This window comes from Meleagris gallopavo, chromosome 12 (genome assembly GCF_905368555.1).
Source record: "Meleagris gallopavo chromosome 12, MGAL_WU_HG_1.1, whole genome shotgun sequence".
NCBI lineage: Eukaryota > Metazoa > Chordata > Aves > Galliformes > Phasianidae > Meleagris > Meleagris gallopavo.
In genome coordinates this window covers 2,663,799-2,685,423 of record NC_139415.1, presented here as the reverse complement: position 1 = coordinate 2,685,423, position 21,625 = coordinate 2,663,799, and the positions used below count along the sequence as shown (strand labels likewise).

Here is a 21,625-nt window from a genome sequence, read left to right as displayed (position 1 = left end):
CAGTATGTACATATTTTGTTACCCAGTTGTACTCAGTTACATTCAATGGAGACATACCCCTCTGCTGAGATAACAGATTATCCATTTGGCCTGAGCTCTGTGCAAAATCCTATGGGAAAGAAAAAGAGCATCAGATTTTCAGATCTCGCATTTGAGGAATTAAAACCATTTTGTAAAGTCTTCAAAGTTGGCCAAGAAAACGGCTGCTTTATGAAATCTGCACGTTAACAAAGCGCTTTGTTTGCTATGCATCGTAACAGGACACTGCCAGCACTTAAATTCTATAGCTCAGGGTGGATTTCACACAATCTAAAAATACATATATTTTTAATTTACAACAGAGAAATAGCAGTTTTATTACCTTCCTCAGAAATAATTATTCTCACTATTTTCAATTTGAGACAGTGACTACGGCCATATTTCTTTACAACGCGTTTTGGATTTAGACTGAATTCCAAACACGCTCTCACTCCACTGCTGACCGACCCAATTCCACCCTGCAGCTCGAGATCCCCATTCCCTGAGAGCAGGCAAAGTTCTCCCAAGGCCGTGATCAGCTCCAGAGAGCACAGCAAGCCCTGCTCCCTCGGGCTGCTCCAGCACGGAGCGCTCCGAGCACCGCCTTTTGTTCCTGCACTCCCTAAGCAGGGCTGGGGTTGTTTGGCATGAGACACAATTTAACAGATCGTGGTGGCTATTTCTGAACATTTTTTTTACAATTGTTCCAGCGCATCCAGAGACAGAAGTAAGAGAAGGGATGATGCAACCTTCAGGGGATGGCAACAGATCTGCTGGCAGGGAAGTGCAACGCTGATAGTTGTAAAATCCAGCAATCATTTTCCTTTGATTGATGCTGCACACATTTAACACACTATATTTAAGTGTTATATTTGTACACACCACCAAACTCTTACATAAACAGGGCTTCTTTTTGCATTCCCTGGCACAGGAAGAATCTCATTTTCTGGTCCCAGGGAAATATTTTGCAGACTTTACCAAAACTTCCACGGAAGGGAGTGAGGGATTTGCCTGACAAAAAAGCAGCGGGTTGAAACCGAAGCAGAGGGGCAGGGCTCTGCTGTGTGCACAGCTATCTGAGCACTCCTCTGTGCCTGTCGGATTCGCTCTCTGCGCGTGTTCAACATTTGGGGTTTGATTTTCAAAGGGGTGTAACAGCGAAGTAGCAGGGAGGTGAGCAATGACACACCAGTAAGATCACACACACACACACAAGGATCTTCTATATATTAATGCAACACCTCTTCTAAAAGCCTGAAAGAACAGCATGAGGACTTGGCATCTGAGATAGAAATACAGCTCTAATTGGAAGTGAAATTAGTAACACTGACCCTTGGAAATATGTTTTGCTGCAGCTAGCGTAGATTTAAATGCCACAGTTTCTATTAGAGAAAAGGAATCAAGGTAAATAAAGCTAATTATTTGATGGGGGACTCTTCCCTACTCTCCTCTGTATTTTTAAATTGGAACACAAATCCAGCCTGCTGTGTTTTCTTATATTCATACTGCTGAAGTTACTTTTTGCCACCGCAGCTTCTACAGTGATATCTGTAGCTTCCATATTAAAATGTGTCCATATGAAAAAAGTCAAGGTGAGGCACGAATTATAGCTTCGTATTTCAACAGAAGCTCCATGGCAAATTCTGCTAAGCTCAAAAGTTTTCTTTCTTCCTTAAGCTGCTACTATTTGAGTGTTCAAAGAATGAAAAGCAGTCGTGCTCAGAAGCTCAGTAACTCAGGAGTTACGCTGAAACTTGCAGTAAATATTTAGTTCTTGCGTCCTTTCCCCTCAGTTGGTGCAGCCTGCCTCAGGACTGGCTGTAAAGCATTATGGAAGAGCTGCAGGACCGTTTGTGTAGCAACAAGAGGAACTTCCAGGTGACCAAAGCATGTTATTTTGTGATAGTGTTGATGAAAACAGCATTTACTTATTTAAAAACAGGCAGTAACATATATAGAAAGCATGAAGCACGTTTGGTAAGTACAGCACAGCATATAGATTGACACAAAGGGAACAAAGCTGCTGTAAAACCTTATTCAGAGCAGTATTTGTAACGACCTCAGTGGCTTACTGTCAGAAGTAAAGACTGCACGATTAGACCGGTAACATATGTTGTGTGCCTTCTGCATCAAATATATACACTGCTGTTCTGTTCTCTGTAAATCTGTTGTCTGCAATATACAGCCATACATTTAGATGTAAACACACCAATATACAGATTTCAAATATGCTGCATATGCAGTAGCTTAAAAAAAAAGTTAAGTATTTTAAGGATTGCCCTGTAACGGTATGATTCACATCGCATCTTTCGGGCACATCAATAACTTTGGTGAAAGCAGGATTCTGCACGCGACAGCGAGAACCTGAACCGCTCGGGTAATCTTTCAACGTTATAAGATATCTCAAGTACAGGCATAATCTGTGGTTTGAAAAGAGCTGCAGAGAATCTTAAAGTACTTCAGCGCTGTTTACTCGCTTTACGTAAGGCAAATAATTTCCATGCACACAGCAAAGGCGAGAAAAAGGGCCGCAGTCATCCTGCGAGCACTGCTGCACGGCGCCGCTACCTGAATGAACGTGGCGAGGAGCACACAGCTCATCTCCTGCTCCAGAATGAGCTTGTTCTGAGGGTTGTTGTAACAAGCAGCTATTAGCGAAGGGAAGAGCACTTTGATTAACCGAGGATCGCTGAAATACTGGAAAGGCAACTGGCACAGCTTCTGCAGCACGGTGGGGTGACGGCCAGACTGCACAATGATCTGAAAGACAAACGTAATGGAGTGAGGACACGTGCCCTATCTGGTCTTCCTGTGGATCAACCAGAGTGCTGAAGTCATGCTGAAAATATGAGCGCGGATGAGAAGAAAACATCTTAGTAAATACTAAAAATAAATCGCTGGACATTTAGTCCAAATAACTCCTGATTTAGTGTGCAAGTATTGTATTTACTGCAGAGGAACAACACGGCTGTAAACTGCTTTTGCTTCTATTACCAAAAAAGACAATTGAAAAAAAACCAAGAAACAGATTAATCTGAAGATTACAATACTTTCACTTAAGACAAAGAATGAAAGCAAAGGGACTGCTGTGAGTTAGAACTGCAAAACAACTCTCCCAACTGCAGCCATTTAAACACAGTAAGCACGTTTTTATAAAAAAAAATAAAAAGGAAAAAAAGTCAAGAGCAAGATCCGAGATCGCCAGGACTGTAAAAACCCACATGCAGCTCGCTCATCCTTTACCCAAGTGCTCTCTGGCAGCCAGAGAGGACTCTGTTTCATCGTGGATGTCTGCTATGCATTCTCAGGCACTGAAAAGAAAAGGTGATTGTAAGCTGCACAGCAACTAGTTTCAGTGGAGACTCTGAAAGACCCTCCCATCTGTATTTCTTATCTCAGTTTCTATCAGTGCCATTGACTCTAAAAGGAGAATTGTTTAGATAAATGGGACTGTTGTCATGAAGCAGGCTAAGTTTACAACTGTGTACATCTGAGGAAATCAGGCAATGCTATACTGGTCTCTCGCAAAGGAACCTTTCCCATTTACTTGATATTCTTACACAGCCTTTGTGATACACTACAAAACGTCAGAATCGGATCTGTTCCAAGGAACCTCGATTAGACAATTATAATATGAAAGAGCTGTCTGACCCAAAGTTGGCTTTTCGGCATAGGAGGAAGCTCCTATAGGGCTGAACACTGTAAAACTTAGGGTCACGACTGTAAATTGTACTTGGAAAAACACAATTTTACAGGTACACACCCAGACAAGACTGCGTTCAAATTAAAACCAGAAGGACAGAAAGAAGCAGTCGAGACCACAGGAACATAAATTACAGGGATTTACAAGTTTTCAAAGCACTTTTAACAATACCTTAAGAACACACTGAGTCGATAATGCAGTTCAGTTTAAAAACAAGATCAACAAAGTAATCGTTTGCGTTTTTGCAGTTCACCAGCCTAAAATACACTGAAAACCTTTCAAAACACTGGTAGAAACGTCTTAATGACCTTAAAGCCGGGAGGAATTTTTAAGAGGCAGACAAATATGTGACAATTAAGCATTGCTCTTTTGAGGAAAGTATCTAGCAGCCCACCCCCGAAGCGTTTGGATGATGCTACACTTAACTGCTGGCTACCATTCTTGGTGATTACTGCTAGGATTCTATATTTATTGTTATAATAAATTTATTATTATTATTATTATTATTAATTATTATTATTTCACTGTAGGCTTTTCTACGGTAAATCCTCCAATCAGAAAAGCACTTTTAATCGTTTACAATTTTATTCCAATAGCTACAACTGGGATTTGTGATGGAGGACATAGTAAGGGAAACCTTTGTTGCTGTCCCCTGGACTTGCTGAGCAGGCACAGGACAAGCAGTTTTGAGCTCTTTTTCACTTCACACTTCAATCCTTTACCCATTCCAAAAACGTCACAGGTAATTAGAGTTCTCTTCTCAAATAAGCAATATGCACACAACATTACCATTTTGTTTTGTTTTTTTTTTTTCTTTCCCAACTTTTTAACTGCAACGTTATGACATTAAAGATAGGAAAGTTCTATTTGAGAGTTGTTCATTGTTTTAATCTGGTATTTATCACATGTGGAATCAATTTAATGAGTTTAGCTCACTGTACTAATGCAGCTACTAAACCTGATACACTACAGTACGTACACTGAAAAAAAAATCAAACAACTCCTATCTGGAAAAAACCTGCAGACATACAAACCTCCAACAGAGCAGAAAGGAAAGTCCAGAACTCGACTTAGCAGACGATCAACAAAGAAAACAAATGAACGCCTCATCTACGACTTCTTTGCAGTTGAAAAGGACTCTTCTCTATTTTTATTTTTAACAGTGACTTCTGCCTCCTTGCTGAATGATCCCAGTGAGTTTTGCAGGCCTGGAATACTCATCTCATAAAATGCTCCAATATGAGATACAAACTGCTTACTGAAAGGCAGCACAGGAGCCCACCCCACGTGCTGGAATCCTAGAATTAGCTTTTCTTGGTGCTCTCTCTCCAGCCTGAAAGTCAGATATGCCTGTCAGACGTAACAAGATCCTAATTAAATCTCTGCATTTCTGTACAGCCAAGCATTTCGGCACCTGCTTAACTTCAGATAGGTGCCCAGGTCCCATTAATATTTGCTTGCTGTTTTCTTTTCCTGAATTGAGACCTGTCTATCAAATTACTAAAAGCTATGTATTTTTAATTGTTCCTCAGAGCAAGCAACTCCATGTTGTTATTTTCTGTATTTTATTTAAAATATTACCTTCTGTTGAAATTAAGATATTCATACCACCTTACTGTTTTTGCTTGAGCCTGGCTTAAATAGCACACTTTGCTCTCCATGTAGAAGCCTGCTGAAAAGGAGCTAGAACATCTCAGGTGCCCTACCGTGCTGAACTCAAACAGCTTCTCCACTACATAAATTGTTAGGAAGGCTGCACAATGTACCCCACTTTAATATCCAACTGTGGCAGCAGGTGCTCACCCCATCCCTAGCAGGCAGCCCCTGCTCCCATTTGCCCCTCAAGCACAATGACTGCCCTGATCCACGGAAAGAATGATTTCTAATGTCTCTAAATGAAAGCCACCTTTTTTCTCAAGTTTATTTGGACCAATATTGACTACGCAGTATATTGCTTACCCATTAGCTGCAATTCTAGCTGTGAAAGTCTGAAGCAGTATAAAAGTCAGTCTTTCAAAACAGGCCACAGTGACAAAAGCCAGCAATATGCCACACAGCACTTGAGCAATAAAAAAGGACAATCAATCAAAAAATTAAAAGCTCCTCGTAGCACTGGGGACGCAATAAAGTTGTGAAGGGAACTCATCATTCTGCTGGGAAATCAGGTTTTCCCTGCCACTGAAATAAGGCTTCTGGCTATGCACCCGAGGTGACTGCTACAAGGCTATTCCATCCTGGATCCTACTGTCCTTCCCTGTGCGCGCACCACAACAGGTCCAGCAGTCTTCCCTTGCTTCCTGGCACCTTGCAAAGCAGATCTTCACAGGACTGACAAACTAATAAACCACGAGGGCCTAAATAACTTAGATTCGACTCTCTCCAGGTACTGGAAGGAATGTGCAGCTCTTTCCTTTTCTGGGAAGCTCCAGAGACCCAACATGAACTTTCTGTGGATCCCGGAGAATGAGAACCTGAATTCTGCTGCTCCCTTCCTTGCTCACAAGGACAGGCAGATAGCTGCTCACATACACTGTGGCAACACTTGCACAACAGCTACCAACAGAAAGATGTTATAGTGAACATCTCACAACCCTGTGTACCACACACAGCACATAAAACATGCATTTGAATCAATCTTTCCCTATATTTCTCTTACTGCAAGCAAAAGACACAGCTACTTACCTGTGTACGTACGAACACTGTTCAAAGCTGTGCTGTAAATCTTCCTAGCTAACAGGATTCTGCTTTACTGATTGATAGGCACCAGCAGCTACATGTCAAATTAGTCAGACCTTACCAAGTCAATGGCTAATTTTACAAGAACATTAACATAAGAACCCTCTAGTTTTTGGAACCATACCTGGGTAGGGTACTGGAGTTTATAAACATCCTACAGGTAACAATCAGAATTTTCACTGAGAAATCTCAAATGTCACTCAGAAAGTTGAAAGAATGATTGCATGTAAAAATACTGAACAAATATCACCCAAATCAGGGTAAACTGCTGATTCACATACTCCTCAGACTCTCACAGCCTGATTAGAGATGTAAGTTTAGATACACACAACTCATTTTTCTAGAGCTAGCAGTTCAATCAAATTGCCCTGTGAAGATTTACATTTTTTTAACCTGTGAAGAAGTATTTTTGGTGACAATCCAGATTTCTGTTTCCAGCTTGTAACTGCATACTTTTCAGATGTCAAGTGTTCGAAAAAAGAGAAACTGAATTAAAAATTCACCAGCAGCTCTCCAGAGATTTAAAGATTAAGATCCTAGAATGGTTTTTAATGCTTCCAGGCAAATATGCTAAATATTGTCAGATATTTTACTACAAGTAACCAAACAAAGGCTCAGCTTTACGTCATCTTTTCACTCCTGTGTGCTATCCAAGGTCAGCCCAGGATTACTGGAGAGCGGAAGCCTGATTTTTGGAGCGGAATTTCGTTGAGTTCTACTGATGGTTTCAGGTTTTATTTACTGAGAACCTTTGGAAGCCACAAGGCATCATCAGCTCACCTAGAAAGCACGCCTAAAATCTGCAGGAGCATTTCCCATCTATCCAATTATTTCCTCTGAGGTTGCTGACATTGTTTAATAATTGGTCCAAGTACTAGAGGTTGCAGTTCTTACATCAAATTAAAAGTGAGACAAAATTATCACACCAACACGTGAACTGGAAACAGGAAAATGTGCTTGAATCTCAACTGCATTAAGTTTAAAACTTCCTGAAGTGAAAACTTTCTCAGCTCTTGGAAAAAAAAAAAAAACTACTCATGAAAAGGTGCATTCTGTAGCTGCCGAGTAAAAAATACAGCCATTGTATCTGAAAGCTGAATTACATTTTTAGAAATAGATCCTTCTCAATAAAACGTCGGGGGTTTATGAAGCAAAGCACTAACATGTGTGCTTCCACTTGACTGTGGTATTCTGCTGCAACCTATTTCATGTTCAGATGCAATTTTCTGAGAGCAACGTGGACGAAGAGCTAAGAGCTCTCTGAGGGGCACTCCTGGTGTTTCCACAATCCTGTATGACCCTCTGTTCCAAACTCGGACACAGCCATTATAAACATTTGGATCTTAAAACTGTACTGTTGGTATGGGAACTATTAATGTTTCTTCTCTATTTATCATTTATATCAAAGTCAATTCTAATTTGTACAAACAACTAAACGTTATTGAACTGGAACTGAAATGCTGTGCATCTATTCTTCGTAACTACACAGAATACATCAAGCAGTTAGAGGCTTTTGTTTGATGTAAGGTTATTTATAACTTGGTAAAAGAAATAAATCTTTATATTAGTAGTCCAGAGTTTCTCTTCAAAGTTAGATCTGCATTATTTCTTTGCTTCTATATAAACAGATCCCATACTGCTAGCATTCAATCAGTGGAATATGTCACCACTTAGACTCTTCTTCTGTTTTAAGGTCAAGCTCTTCTCTTTCCATTTTGCAAACTCCACTATTAGCAAGGCTCTGAGCAAAGAATGTTCTAAATTCCTTCTAACATTTTATCAGGAGCCAGAGCACCATTTCTATGCAAAAATAACATGCCAAAATGTTACATTCAAATTTTAAAATAAGAATTTGGCCTATTTGAAAAATGTCAATGTTTATTTTCCTAGCATCACACATAAGCTTTCAGAGAGAAGCGATGCAGATAACGGAGGTCAGAATTTATGTTTTTCTCCCTACAAACCATACTATGAGCAGTGTCCTCCTAGAGCTAACTCTATGGGTTAAGAATGGAGTGCTTTGTGATGCTCTGTGCATACGCGAGGAAAAAAAAAAAATCACCTGAGCTGTTTTCATGTTATCACCCAAAAACATCTGAGCATTTCAGATAGGAAAATAGTAAATACAAAAACAATGATGTATTTTTAAATGTTACAAAGTTTATCAACTATGTTGCTTAGGGGAAGCCTAGAAAAAGTGTAAAATTCCTGAAAAAGTACCACTCAAAATAACAAGGCACCTTAGATAAAAGATAACAAAGCATACAGAGATTAAATTCAGCAAAAAACAAATATTTTAAACTGTTCTTGTAGAAAATCAGATCCATTACTATGTGACAAGAGAAGAATGGAAACAATTCTAATATGCATTGAGGCTGCTTGGGCATTTAGCACATGCACAGGCTGCAGGATGAACTAGTAACCAAACACCTGAACCACAAAGAGGAGTAAGGAAAAGCTTAACTCTAAAAGTAACAGCATTTTAGCATTTAACATACTGATATAAAAACAAACACTTACCTGTGAGGGTGCAATCATGCTTAATGTTAAACATATATTAAGTACAGTGTTAAATTCCAGGGTATCATTACTTTCTAGAAAATAGTTTCCAAATAGTTACCAAAATACCCTAACAACAGATTTATTCATTTAAGTGTTGGACTAACCATTTTTTATTAGAAGAACTTGTTATTATGCATCAAATCTATTGAGCAATACATTTATTCTGTAAGCTTAAACCTATCATGCCACATTTAGGTTGGATATTAGGAGGAATTTTTTCACACAGAGGGTGGTGATGCAGTGGAACAGGTTGCCCAGGGAGGTGGTGGATGCCCCATCCCTGGAGGCATTCAAGGCCAGGCTAGATGTGGCTCTGGGCAGCCTGGTCTACTGGTTGGCAACCCTGCACATAGCAGGGGGTTGAAATGAGATGATCTTTGTGGTCCTTTTCAACCCAGGCCATTCTACGGTTCTATGTCTCAGATCCTGAAACATGATTCTGAACATGGAAATGATCAGAACTGGGCCTTGCAGTCCTGCTTTATTTACTCATTTAGAATCATACAACTGTTTGAGATATAGAAGGGACCTTAAAAGGCCATCTGGTGCAACTCCCCTGCAATGAGCAGAGACACCCACAGCTCCACCAGGTGCTCAGAGCCTGGTCCAGCCTTTGAGGCTGATGTGAATGAAGAATTCTTGATTTAAAGCCTAGAGAGAACCGGGCTTTAGCTCTAAGAAGTTGAAAATAACTAGTCAGAGCTTTTTGCCATCATCCTTGAAAGCAGAACTAGCTGGGTAAGAATCCCCAGAAGGTGTAATTAAAATATTACAGCCTAAAATGCTCTCTCTGAGCATTCTCCCTCTTCAGAAGCAACAAGCCTCTGCTGTCACACTCCAAAAACCTACTTGCAAATGCAGTCTTAGATTTTTTAATTACCAGTACATCTTGCTTTTTGGCTTTCACAATAAATGCAGAGGTTTTGTAAAAATACCCAATTGACAATAAAGGCTGTGAAACACATCGTGCCATTTGACATGCTGAGCTGGCTGGGAAAAAGCTTCAAAGAGCAAGAAAATGTTCTCTTCCATTTACCCTAACTAAGAGCAGAGGAAGACAGGCCAGATTTTCCATAGCATTCACTTATGCAAGACTTAATGCATTTTAGCCTTTCTTTATATTTCAGCATCACTTCAAGCGATACTCATTTGTTTGAGCTAAATATGATAATATAGGTTTCTGAGACTTCTCTGGGTCTCTTGCAAGCTCCCTCCCTTAGAGCAGCAATTGTCAGCTGCTGGAGCCCAAAACTGTGAACAGAGAGCAGGCTGATGTCCTCTCTGTGTGGGGCACAGTCACTGGGGGTCCGCAGAAACTTAGAAAACTAGTCTATGGGAGAAGAACAGGGAGTTCCTTCACACATGGGGCAAGACAGACAATAGCTCACAGGGCCTGATTAAAGATTTGCAGACTTCAGATTTCGTGTTAAGTTTTGGTGTGAAATTTAATTTCCATGGAAAGGAGAGACTGGCACGCTCGGTTAGAAAGACGCAGAGCAAATTGTGCAAGCCTGTGCAGCCATCGCTGCCAACGAATCTCCAGTGGCCAAAGCCAAAATACGGCAGGCCTAGGTCTCTGCTGAAAGAAACTACTTATTACACAGAACCGTGCCAAACTCTGTGGTGTGTTTCTGATGTGGACAAAAGATCTGCTGGGGATTAAGCTGAGACCACCAAGCTCTCTCTCCTTCTGACCCAAGATTAGCATGTAGGCCGTCAGAGGCTGTGACATGGGACAGTCGCTCTCTCCAGGCCTCTCCATCTTGAAGCTTTAGCTATGGACTGTGCTTTAGGGCTGTGCATATACTGCTTTTGATGACATTGGGAGCCAAGCTTATTCTTTGTTTTTTGCAGTTTAAAGCAAGACAATAAGATAAGTCCAACCGCTTTCATTTCTCCTACTAACTCCTGCATGCTCCCTCCTGCTCCTACAGGAATCAGCCATTACAAACTGAAACTAAATACAACCAATTTCATTTTAAGTCTTTGCTCATATTACACTTCCTTCCCTACAGCCTCTCAAAACGCCAAACCAAAGAGAGGTACGAGATGCATTTTGGAGCAACAGAAGTACAATTAAAACACAAAGTGTGAATCACCTAGCCCCTTGTGTTCAGCTTGTGTTTTATTTGCATTGTCACTGATTGCTCTGAAAAGATTGTTGTTTATCAGGGAGCTCAAATAACAGCGGAGGTGTCTGACAAATCACCCAAGAGGCATTTCCACTTTTCTCTGTCTTGTGAGGAATGCCAGCTTTTCTGAAAACATCCCTTCACTTAAGTGAATTGATGTGGGCTGACTGTGTAAGATTGATAGGAAAAAAAGCACACATTACTGAGTTGTTTAATTTACTGCATTTTAAGATGCTGAGTTTAATCCTCGGGATTTTTATTGCTCACAAGCTGCAGTGCTCCTAAATGGCAGTCCAGGCTACAATTCACATGAATTGCTCACTGAAATCAGCTATTCTACGAGTATTATTATTATTTTTAATTCAAACTCAAAGTTTTCAAGGGCTTTTTTTGGAAAGACTTAACTTCAACATCAATTCCATGCCCCTTAAAGATACTTTCTTACTATTTACTTTCAAGTACAGCCATTTACTACACAGTAACTACCAATTCCTGCACCCTTACTCCTGCTCTACTTTTAGAAACCCCCTTTGTCGGATTAAAATCATTCCAGTCCCGGCACAGCCCCCAAAGAACACAAATAATGGAAGTTTAATGATGGTAGCCAGTAAACAACTCCCATGGAATCTCTGAATAGTATTTTTATGAACTATTCTTCTAAGTTTCCCTGTTTTTCCAATTTCCAAGTTTGCGATCTCTACATTTTAGAACTACTTTTCCTTCTTCATGCTAACACTCAACCAAACTGGCCACACACTGGAACTCAGTGAAAGCAAACACTGTCAACTGCACAGAGTAATTTCCCTAAAGATGGCAGTTTGTAACCTGAAGTCATTCTGTAAGTGTCCCTCACAGCCCGGCAGTGCTCGTAACCACACTTACAGACATCTCATACACATATATATGTGATGTGTCAATCTACTTTGAGTTCATACACACCCTGCTTAACGAGGAATAAAATGTTCTGCTGTTTTATAATAGAAATAATATCTGTAACAAAAGAAATGCTAAGAAGTCAGAAAATGTAATGATAAATCAGTTATTTAAATTAAAAAAGAGGAAAGACTCTCTGTAAGAAGCACTTCTTGGGATCTTCTATGGCGTTTTCTTTGTGATGCAAATCAGTAATAAGCTCCATGAATGTTTCCAAATTGTCCTTCCATACAACTCCATTTCTTTGAACATTATATTTACACCTGTGACACTACTTTGTGACATTACATATTTTTAAGACAGGAGAAATTTCCTTCCCCAAGTACCCCATAATCTCACTGTTCCTTATGCCTTTAAGTGAAGCAATATGGCATGCCTGAAATAGGCTCTACAACACACTCTCCATGGCTGTACAATACAGATAAATTCTCCATGAGTGAACAGCTATTGAATTCAACTGTGTGTACTTCTGTTTTCAAAGATTATTCAATATTAACATTTCAATTATTCCCAAATTCAAAATAAGAATTGTGTGCTGATCCTATGGGCACAGCTGTCTGGAGATAAAAGGTTTGGAAGGACAGACAAATAGTTAGTTAAACTAATGCAATTGCAAGGCAAACTTTCTGGGATGAAAATCCCTTTCTCAAAGACATATGGTTTGCATATCTTTTTTTTTTTTTTTTACCCAATTGCATTGGTTACCTCAGCAAAAGTTCTTAACTGTATCTACAATTCCTACTTTTGTAAAAAAAAAAAAAAAAAAAAATAGAATAGAATAAAAGATGTAAAGCTGCATACACCTCTTCTGAGCTCTCTGACAGAAGTGTTACGTTCTGCAATGCACTAAAAATATGTATTTTTAGTTCAACAATTCAGAAGCATAAAGTCCCGTTCCACACAAGTCCCAGAAGCTGGTGAGATTCTGCCAGAGCATTCTATAAATACACTGTCTGTCAAACAGGAAAAAAAAAAAAAAAAAAAAGAAGAAAAAAGCTGTTTTTATTTAAATAAGTTGCACAATCGAGCACTGCAAAAGATGCAACTTCCTTCAGAGCCTGCCAGACGAGGTCCCGAGTTCGAGAATCTGATTTGTGATGACTTTTCAAATGAAAAATATTTGCTAAGTGCAATGAATATGGAAAGATCTCTATTCCCAGTACAGCAATGTAAAAGCAGCCAAATCATCTGTCATTCATGTTAATTTAATTACGGGACCACATTCAATTATCCAATATAATATGTAAATGAAACGAGCTGACAGCACATGCTAATTATAGTCATTGCAATAATTAAATCGAAGAAAGGGAATAAAAATGTAATGGGATAGGATATTTTTAATTAACAAGAACATTTTAATTAGCATCTGTAGTCCAACAGCGTGGCATAGCGCGACGGGTTTATCCCGAGACTGGACATTATTCTTATGCTGGTTGGGCTGTCCAGCCCTACCCCTGGCACCATGGGACCCGTTTCGGATGCTAATAGATGAAGGGGCAGCCAGCAGAGCAGGCGCCTACCACAGCCGAGCTCCCCGCCCTGCAAAACAAGGGCTGTCTATCGCTATCGTAAACAGAAGTTCACGTGCCGAGACAAAACAGACAGCGCCGTTTAGGCATGACTAATGATGCCGAAGCATTTAAAATATTAAAGGAACACTCTGCTTTCTGAAATTTTCAGTTTCATAACTGATTTGTTTCTCCAGTGACGGCAGCTGCCTCGGAAAGGCTCTTCGGACATTAAAACAAAATGCCAAAAAAAAAAAAAAAAAAGGACGGAGTATCGCCGATATGTTATATGTGGGCAGTCAGCAAAATCAAAGTCTTGCTAAAATAAACAGAGCAAGCACTATCAAAACACTACGGAATGCATTCCTTAGCAATCCACTGTCCTCACTGCTCCTTGACAGAACCATTTGGGCCTGGGCTGATGTCAGGACGTGGGAGCCCAGCCACAGACCGGCACACATCTGCAGGACCCACTGCGGGGCTCCTGCCAGCTGTACAGAGTGCTGAGGAAAGAATCCCACTTGTCCATTCACTTCTCAACTAATTGTAAAGTGTTGCACAGATCCTATACTGCTCACTGAATATATAATGCTCTTGGAGGATTTTACTCTATGAGCATGAAATATTTTGGAAATTGTCCTTTTGTTTGACTCCGTAGTAGTAGTAATTAACTTAAAATCACAGCACTGCTTCGTCCATATTCAGGTTCACAGACTGTAAAGTCTCTTGAATTTTTTTTTATTTTTTTATTTTTTTTAAAGAAATCTATTCTCCAAATTGCACACTTCTGAATAATGAATGCCCTTTTTTTTCTTTATCTCACTGTGCCTTTTGGAGTACTTTACCTGTTCATGTGGTTGGACAGAGGCACAGCAGAAGCTGTAAATAACAGGTTTTTTTTTTTTATGAGTTCAAAGGAATGAAAACTTACACAGCTTTGTAATAAGGGATAGAAATTTAGAGAGGAAAAGACCTATTTAAACAGCAAACAATTCAAACAAATGCATTTGGCTTCAAGAATAATGCAAGTTTGCTGTGAAATACATTAGTTATCGACTTTTAAAAAGTCTGTTCCAGTAGTAAATAAAAAGAGCTACCAGGCACTATGAAAGTTTGGCTTCATCGTTCAAGTCCCGCAGATCTATTTTTACGATGCAGTTCTTTCCAGGATTTCAAGTCTGCTACGTGAAAGCTTTCACTGTGAGACCCATTTTTTATTTTTAGTAGCACTCTGCGAATGATCCACAATGAAAGAAAAAATAAAAACGGGAAGCTCAAAATGTAGTAAAAAAATTAAACCATGAGGGAATTAATAGGAAGCACTTCCCATTTCAGTCAGGGCATCCTATCTTTATTGGAAGTCACAACACCAACAGCACCTGAGAATGATGACCTGCTTAGTAGCAAATGATGATGTGCTCAGCAGTAAAAGTAAAAGTAAAAATACTGTTGTACAATCTTCCCTACATTTTGTGAGTACCTGATTGAGTAAGATTCTGCCTTTTTGGAACGTTAGCAATGCTGTCAGGAACAGCACGATCACTCCAATAGGAGTAACGGGAGAAATACGGAGAGTCTGAGATTACCAGCGGGAAGGAGGCCTGCAGAACGACACACGATGCACACACTTTGTCTCCTGACTGCAGCCACACGGGCAGCTGCTGCCATGGCACTGTGCCGGGCTCCTGCTGCTGGACCTCTGCCCCAGGTCAGAATGCAGAGCAGTGACAGGCATTGCAGTGTGCTCCACAGGCACTGCTGGTAGGAAATCCCACTGCTGTGCTACTCCTGGCACATTTATAGCTGCATGTCCTCTTGGCAATAAATCACAGCTGTTTATACTTGTGTGCCAGAAAAGAGATTTTGAAACTGTGGAGAAAAACCAACACTGTATGCTGGCACCCCCGGATACCAGCACGACTGCTGGTGCAGCACTGAGGATGAGAAAACTGCAGTGGTGTCATGTGGATTTTCAAAATGACCATACTGAGGAGTACTGCCCACAGGCAGCCCCTTTTCCTGAGGGGCTCCAAGCTGTTCTTTGAGCTTTGGGCCCTGACAGTCTGTGTGCTGGTAGCAGTGCCTCTGTACCCTGAAGTGGGATTTGGCTCCACCAGGAAGGAAGGCTGCAGGATCCTCCCTCAGGTTCTGTGGCCAAAACCACAGAAACGTTACTATATATTATGTGATTACAGAATATTTTCGACAGCATTTTCAACTTTAGGATATTTGAATGTTCCAATTACGGTCAAAAACTGTGGCAGCTTTTCTCTAACCTTTGCAGGCAAGTTGAGCCACTTCTTTCTTCCTCTGTCCCATTTAACTGGTGGAGCTAAGCTGTTCATCCTGCACCCCCACCCAAAGGCTGAACAAAAATGAGAGCCAACTATTACAAGCATGGTGAGAGAAAAAAAAAAAAAAAAAACAACAATAAGTAACTTCACAAAATTGAATCATACCAAAGATGCAGGCACCATATCACACCTTCCACATATCCAGAGTCAAGGTCACAAAAGTAAAGAGCAAGTGCCAACATCCACTGTGCCAGTACCCCTGAGATGTTGTGTGTGACCTGAGGAAACCGGGAGTCTTTTAAAACCAAAGTATTCAAAATCATTTTGAAGATTTGCACCTGGGTTATTGTGTAAGCCATTTTCATTAGTATGAGAAGTCTCAGACTCCATTAACAGAAGTGAACAACAATGAAGGAAGCTGGACGGGATTTCCACTGTCTGTTTGACAGTATTTGCTTTACTTCTGGAAATATACAAGGCAGCTTAAATTCAAAAGAGCTCTCTGGGTACCCAAGCACACGACTGCTTTGGCTTTTGAGGACATGCCTTCACTGCAGACTAGCTTTGCTGTCTTTACAAGGTTGTACTTGGGCACCACAGCTGCCCAATCAAGCTGACAAGAGGTTAACTTGGACTTAAAAATATTATTTGCTGAGTATATCTTGGCAGAGAGTGAGTTTAATTATGATCAACATGAGGTCACCATTGTTGTCTGTGAAAGAATACAGAACTTGTTCATGGCCATATGAAACCGTAGTATTTTTCCTAAGATGTAACTTCAGCTAATATTTTGTAAATGCACACATTCGTGTTCACAGGAATCCCAACTCTTCAAAACAGCGTTGAGGAGGTTTGTTATTTTTGAGGGATCCGTGACTAAACATACACTTGATAACTTCTGATCCCATTTTCCATTTGCCTTACCTGGTTATCTGTGTTGTTTACAGTAAAATAGCCCACACAAATAATGACTTCATGTAGCAATCCTTCACAGGTATGCTGGGAACAGTACCACAGCAACGAGCTGATAATATGGCGGAAGGCAAGGGACAGTCCTTCAGCACCAACGATAGACTGAAAAAAAGGTAAAGGAACAGAAGTTACAGCCTAGCAGTGTGTTATAGAAATTACATGCATCACAATGCTTCAGTGACACAAATTTGGGGGGGAAGTACTGACTACATTTTTAGCTGCAATGAGGATAGAATCGGATCTCTTGTTTCATTCAGTAGCTTGCACTTACAACTAAACTGTAACATTAAAAGCCAGACAAATGAGAGTAAATTCAAACTCTGAAGGGACACAGGAAAACTGGATTCTGCTTAGTTGACATGCAGTGTTGCATTAAGTTGACTGTTCCATTTGACTTACATTATGCGTTCCAGGAAAACTTAATGCTAATGATATTTCCTAGTAAGCAGCAAAAGAAAGCACATCATTTTTGCAGAAGAGCAAAATGCATTTTGCATTAATAACTCCTGCTCTGAATGGAATACAAAGATTAATAAGTAATTACTTTGCAAACATGAAAAAAGTTAGAAACATCCAAAAGGAGAGAACACTCAGCTGTACAGCTTTTTGGGGTACTTTTAAAAAGTAGTCAAATTGCTGTAATGTGGAGATTCTGAATTAGATTTTATCTGCACAGCCTACAGCCTCTATTTAATAAACATGTCAAACAGACAGAACGACACAGGGTCAAAGGGGAAAACTAAAGCACAAAGAATGAGCATGACAGTCTACTAACTCTAATGAAATAGCAGTGCAGGCCTGTGAGAAAATTTCTTTCATTTGGGAGTTTTCTTCTTTTCGTATCTCGCAGTCTGCATTAACTACATCTCCATAAATCCCAGTCTGCAGTATAGTTTAGTTTCAGCGTACTGAAAATCTCTACCCAGGAGAAGCAGAATCCTTGAGAATTAAACCAGACTCAGCTGTGGCTGTTTCTCCATCTTGAAGCTCAAGCATCTCCCTAGCTCAGCATATTTTCAAATCCTACCACACAACTGTTTACCACCACCATGTAAATGCCACGTTCAAATGCCACCCCTCTTCAATTAGGGCAGTCCATGCATGCTGTGACCTGGCACTCTGGGCTAAACCCTCCCCGATAACAACAGGTCAAAGGGCACCTCAGTTTGTGTATAGAAGTTAAACTAATTTTTCAAGGAAACTACGCTTCCTTTTTAGCTAGAATTAATATCAGCTCAGGACCCTGTGTTGTTTCTCACTACCATCTTTCAATTGTTTAGACTGTCAAATTAAATTAAATATATACCCACGAGCCATCTGTGCTAATACAAACTCAAGAATACCAGAGCTCTTCTATTCATCAGAAAACCCCACTCTATGGCCCTACTATTACACGATAAAACTACTCCTTCAAGATAACAATCTGACTGCATAAGCTACGCTCCTTCCCTCCGCTGTCTGCTCCTGCCCACAGGGTCAGGACAGGCACTAATTGGCCTCAGGTGTACACTGAGTATTAATGCTACAGAAACAAACCCTGTTAGTACAGAGGAATGGATGGCTGCTGAGACTACACGTGTGCCCACCGTGCCATAAGACAGCTAAACATGAACTTCCCTGGGTGCACGTCTGCATCAGTGCACTGAAGGAAATCACTCACACTGGTTTGTTTCCTATGACGTTGTTATGCAGCAACAAACCAACCTTTCATCCCAAACCAAGAGCTACCGAGCCCTGCTGTACAAATGAGCTGCTTTGATTTACAGAAAGAAATGGGAGTTAATGGTGCATGTAAGAGTTGTTTCACGTGGAACTCCAATAAACAGTTTGTGTCCCATAAAAGGAAAAGCTACTGACTACATGGATCCCTCGGCTGCAACTATACAGATGTATGCAGTTAGATGCAAGCTTCCTGCTAACTGGACTAAAAATTAGAAATACAAACGGAAGGAGACATGAAATTCTCTACTCCTGCAAAACTCTAGCAAGTTTTAACACATTTCAGATGAAGGTTGTGGTGAAGTCTATACACAGATTACACAACGAATGAAACAGAAACCTGTCTGATGAATGGTATGAGAATGATGTTATTGCATTAAGCAAAGCAATGCTTTCTGCCAGGTGCTTTGTATTAACAAAATAAAAGTTCTGCCAATTCATCTGAGAAGTATTTTACAGATTCTTAGTACGGCTAAACGATTCCTTTACCTATAATAGGTAAGAAAAGACTCCTTTAATTTCAATGAATAATAAATTATGAAAAGATAAAGTTTTTTTGTCAATAAAACATTGCTTTGAAAAAAAGTTTAGATATTAAGTGATTTTCAGCTTGAGATATAAAGTGCAGGCTGCAGGCAACCACTGAAAGCACTCAGAAATGAGAATTATGGTTATAATACAAGCCCTTCTCATCAGAAGAATTTACTTCTTGCTCTTTAACTAAATCTTAATAAATACGTATATATATATATATATATATATATATATTTTTTTTTAAGAAAGCCTCCAAAAGCAAAATATTACGCTGCAAAATAGGGTTTCCTTTTTATGAATACAAGTAGTAATGGATTGGATTCAGCATTTCTTGTACTGCAAACTTTCACACTTCGGTTATACCCATTAGCCATAGGGTAGAAATAGCGATTAGTAATTTTGTGCACAAGAAAACAGACAATTCACAAAATAACCAAGATCCTGGAGATGGAAGTCAGCCCAGAAACACACACAATTAATATTTTCACACAAAGCAAAAACTGTAAAACATCTGTTACCTGGAAAGCAGGCAGATCAAGAACCGCAAAGCTATTGAAGAAACGTAAACTCTGAATGGCAACCTGGATTGTGTTCTCTGCATAGCTGTCTTTAGGACTGGCTGTGTTTGGATCTGAAATTGTGCCGTGGAAAAGAACACAGTACAGCATATGCAAGACTCCAACCAGATCCGTAGCCTGAAGAACCGCCGTTAGTCCTGTGGGATCCTGACGCGTACTGTCAAATATGTTCCAAGATCTGTCAAAGAAACATTAAACCGCCTGAAAAGAGGAGCAGCACACACTTGCCCAGGGTGAAGCAGTTATAAGGGAAATGTTAGAGAACAAGCAAACTGCTAAAAAGGAAAACAGCCCGATGTCTAACACGTCAAGAATCCACAATATTTCCACAAAATTATTTCAATAATCTGGGCACGGTCTCTTGCTCTCCTTAATTACAGCGCTGCTATACTCTTTAAATATCTTTCTCCACATCCTGGTGTCTTTGTTTCCAAACTGGGTTGATGATGCCAATGAGAGACCATGCAGAAGTCGGCCAGCTCTCAGGTCAGAGAGCTGGGGGCACTTCTGGGGGATCCACGCAGGCCGCCCCTGTGGCCAGCAGCCCACGGCCATCCTTCCTCTCCTCACAGAGAGGTGGGAGCACAGCCTGTGCCTCTCCTGCCTTGGGAATGGGCGGTGGGCACGGCAGCAGACATGCTGCTGATGAAGCAAAAGCAGTTACCCGGACCAGACAATCTTAATCAAATCGTTCTGCAGGAATCTGAGAATGAAGTGGTTGAGCAGTTAGCAAAACACTGCTACTTATTTCCATCAGATGCTACTATGGAAGACTGTATGGGAGCAAGACAGAAGTCTGAAATGCTTGATGCAAGATTTCACTACTTGTGACTACCTAAGACTATTGCTACTTTGGATGTTAAATGCAAATACAAAAAGCACACAAAATAATCCAACAAGGCTTCACAAGGTTTCATAGAGTCACAGAACTGCAGGGGTTGGAAGGGACCTTTACACATCAAGTCTGGCCCCTACTAATAATGCAGGTTCCCTACAGCAAGTCACACAGGTAGGTGTCCAGATCGGTCTTGAATACCAATTAGAGAAGGAGGTCGTAATTCAAGTCCTCATCTGAACTATCATGTAAAACCAGCTGAACTTCACTGTGGAAGCACAGTAGGTCTGTGTAAGTATTCACAGGAAATACTGGGATACAAAAGCAGCGACGCTGAATATATGGTGCATCAACCTTCTATCTTTATCTCATATACTGCGTTTGCATCTTAAAAAAGAAAATAAAGGAAAAGGGAAAAGAAAGAAATGTCAATATCAGAACCAACTATTTTCTTTTTTTTCTGTTATTAAGGGAAAATACCACAGGCAATATGATACATATAAAGGATAAAAGGGCAAACTAGGTGAGGGTACCTTGCCCTTTTATAAAAACCAAAAGAAAAGGAAAAGGGAGAACAGAGAATAAGAGACAAACTGGAAACAAGATCCATCTAACACCATCTGTAGCTCTGAAGACAAGACCTTGGGTTACCACAGAAAGGACTGGACCCTCAGAAGACTCAGAGCACTCCTACTGACCAGGATCAGCAAACTTTCCTTGACCAGAAGAGCTCGATGCAGCCTTTTCAGTACTTGTCTCAGAAGCAGCTCATATCTGTCTGTACACCAACCTGGGTGTACAGACTATGCACAGCTCACTCTGTTGGCACACATCTGCTTTCATCACTGCTTACAGCTCCACATTTAGAAAGCAGTTACCTCAGACAAATGCTATCCCTTTGTATCAGTTAGGTCACCTGCATAGGGAACGATTTTATCAGAAATAAGCATGAAGGGGTACCATTTCTTCTAGATCACTATTTACAGGCTGATGTTACTAAAAAGCTTCTCGTGCAGCATCCTCTGCTGATATGCCAAGATTTCACTCATGTCCCAGTCCTACTTCAGTGATACCTATGCTGTACAAACATCCCATCAAACC

The 21,625-nt window shown here is 40.4% G+C and overlaps 1 protein-coding gene across 3 annotated transcripts in view; it reads right to left on the bottom strand.

Annotated features, from left to right (window-relative positions):
- Nucleotides 1–21,625, bottom strand: part of SCAPER (S-phase cyclin A associated protein in the ER) — a 144,619-nt gene that overhangs the window by 2,230 nt on the left and 120,764 nt on the right. For 2 of the 3 annotated variants that reach the window (XM_085234333.1, XM_085234332.1), the window contains exons 28-31: nucleotides 19,630–19,867; nucleotides 16,811–16,960; nucleotides 2,587–2,778; nucleotides 58–109 (exon numbers count right to left, since the gene is read on the bottom strand). In XM_085234333.1, coding sequence (XP_085090459.1) covers nucleotides 58–109; nucleotides 2,587–2,778; nucleotides 16,811–16,960; nucleotides 19,630–19,867 — 632 coding nt within the window. Of the gene's footprint in view, nucleotides 1–57; nucleotides 110–2,586; nucleotides 2,779–16,810; nucleotides 16,961–19,629; nucleotides 19,868–21,625 lie in introns of those variants that run through there. The other variant, XM_031555302.2, reaches the window with a different exon arrangement.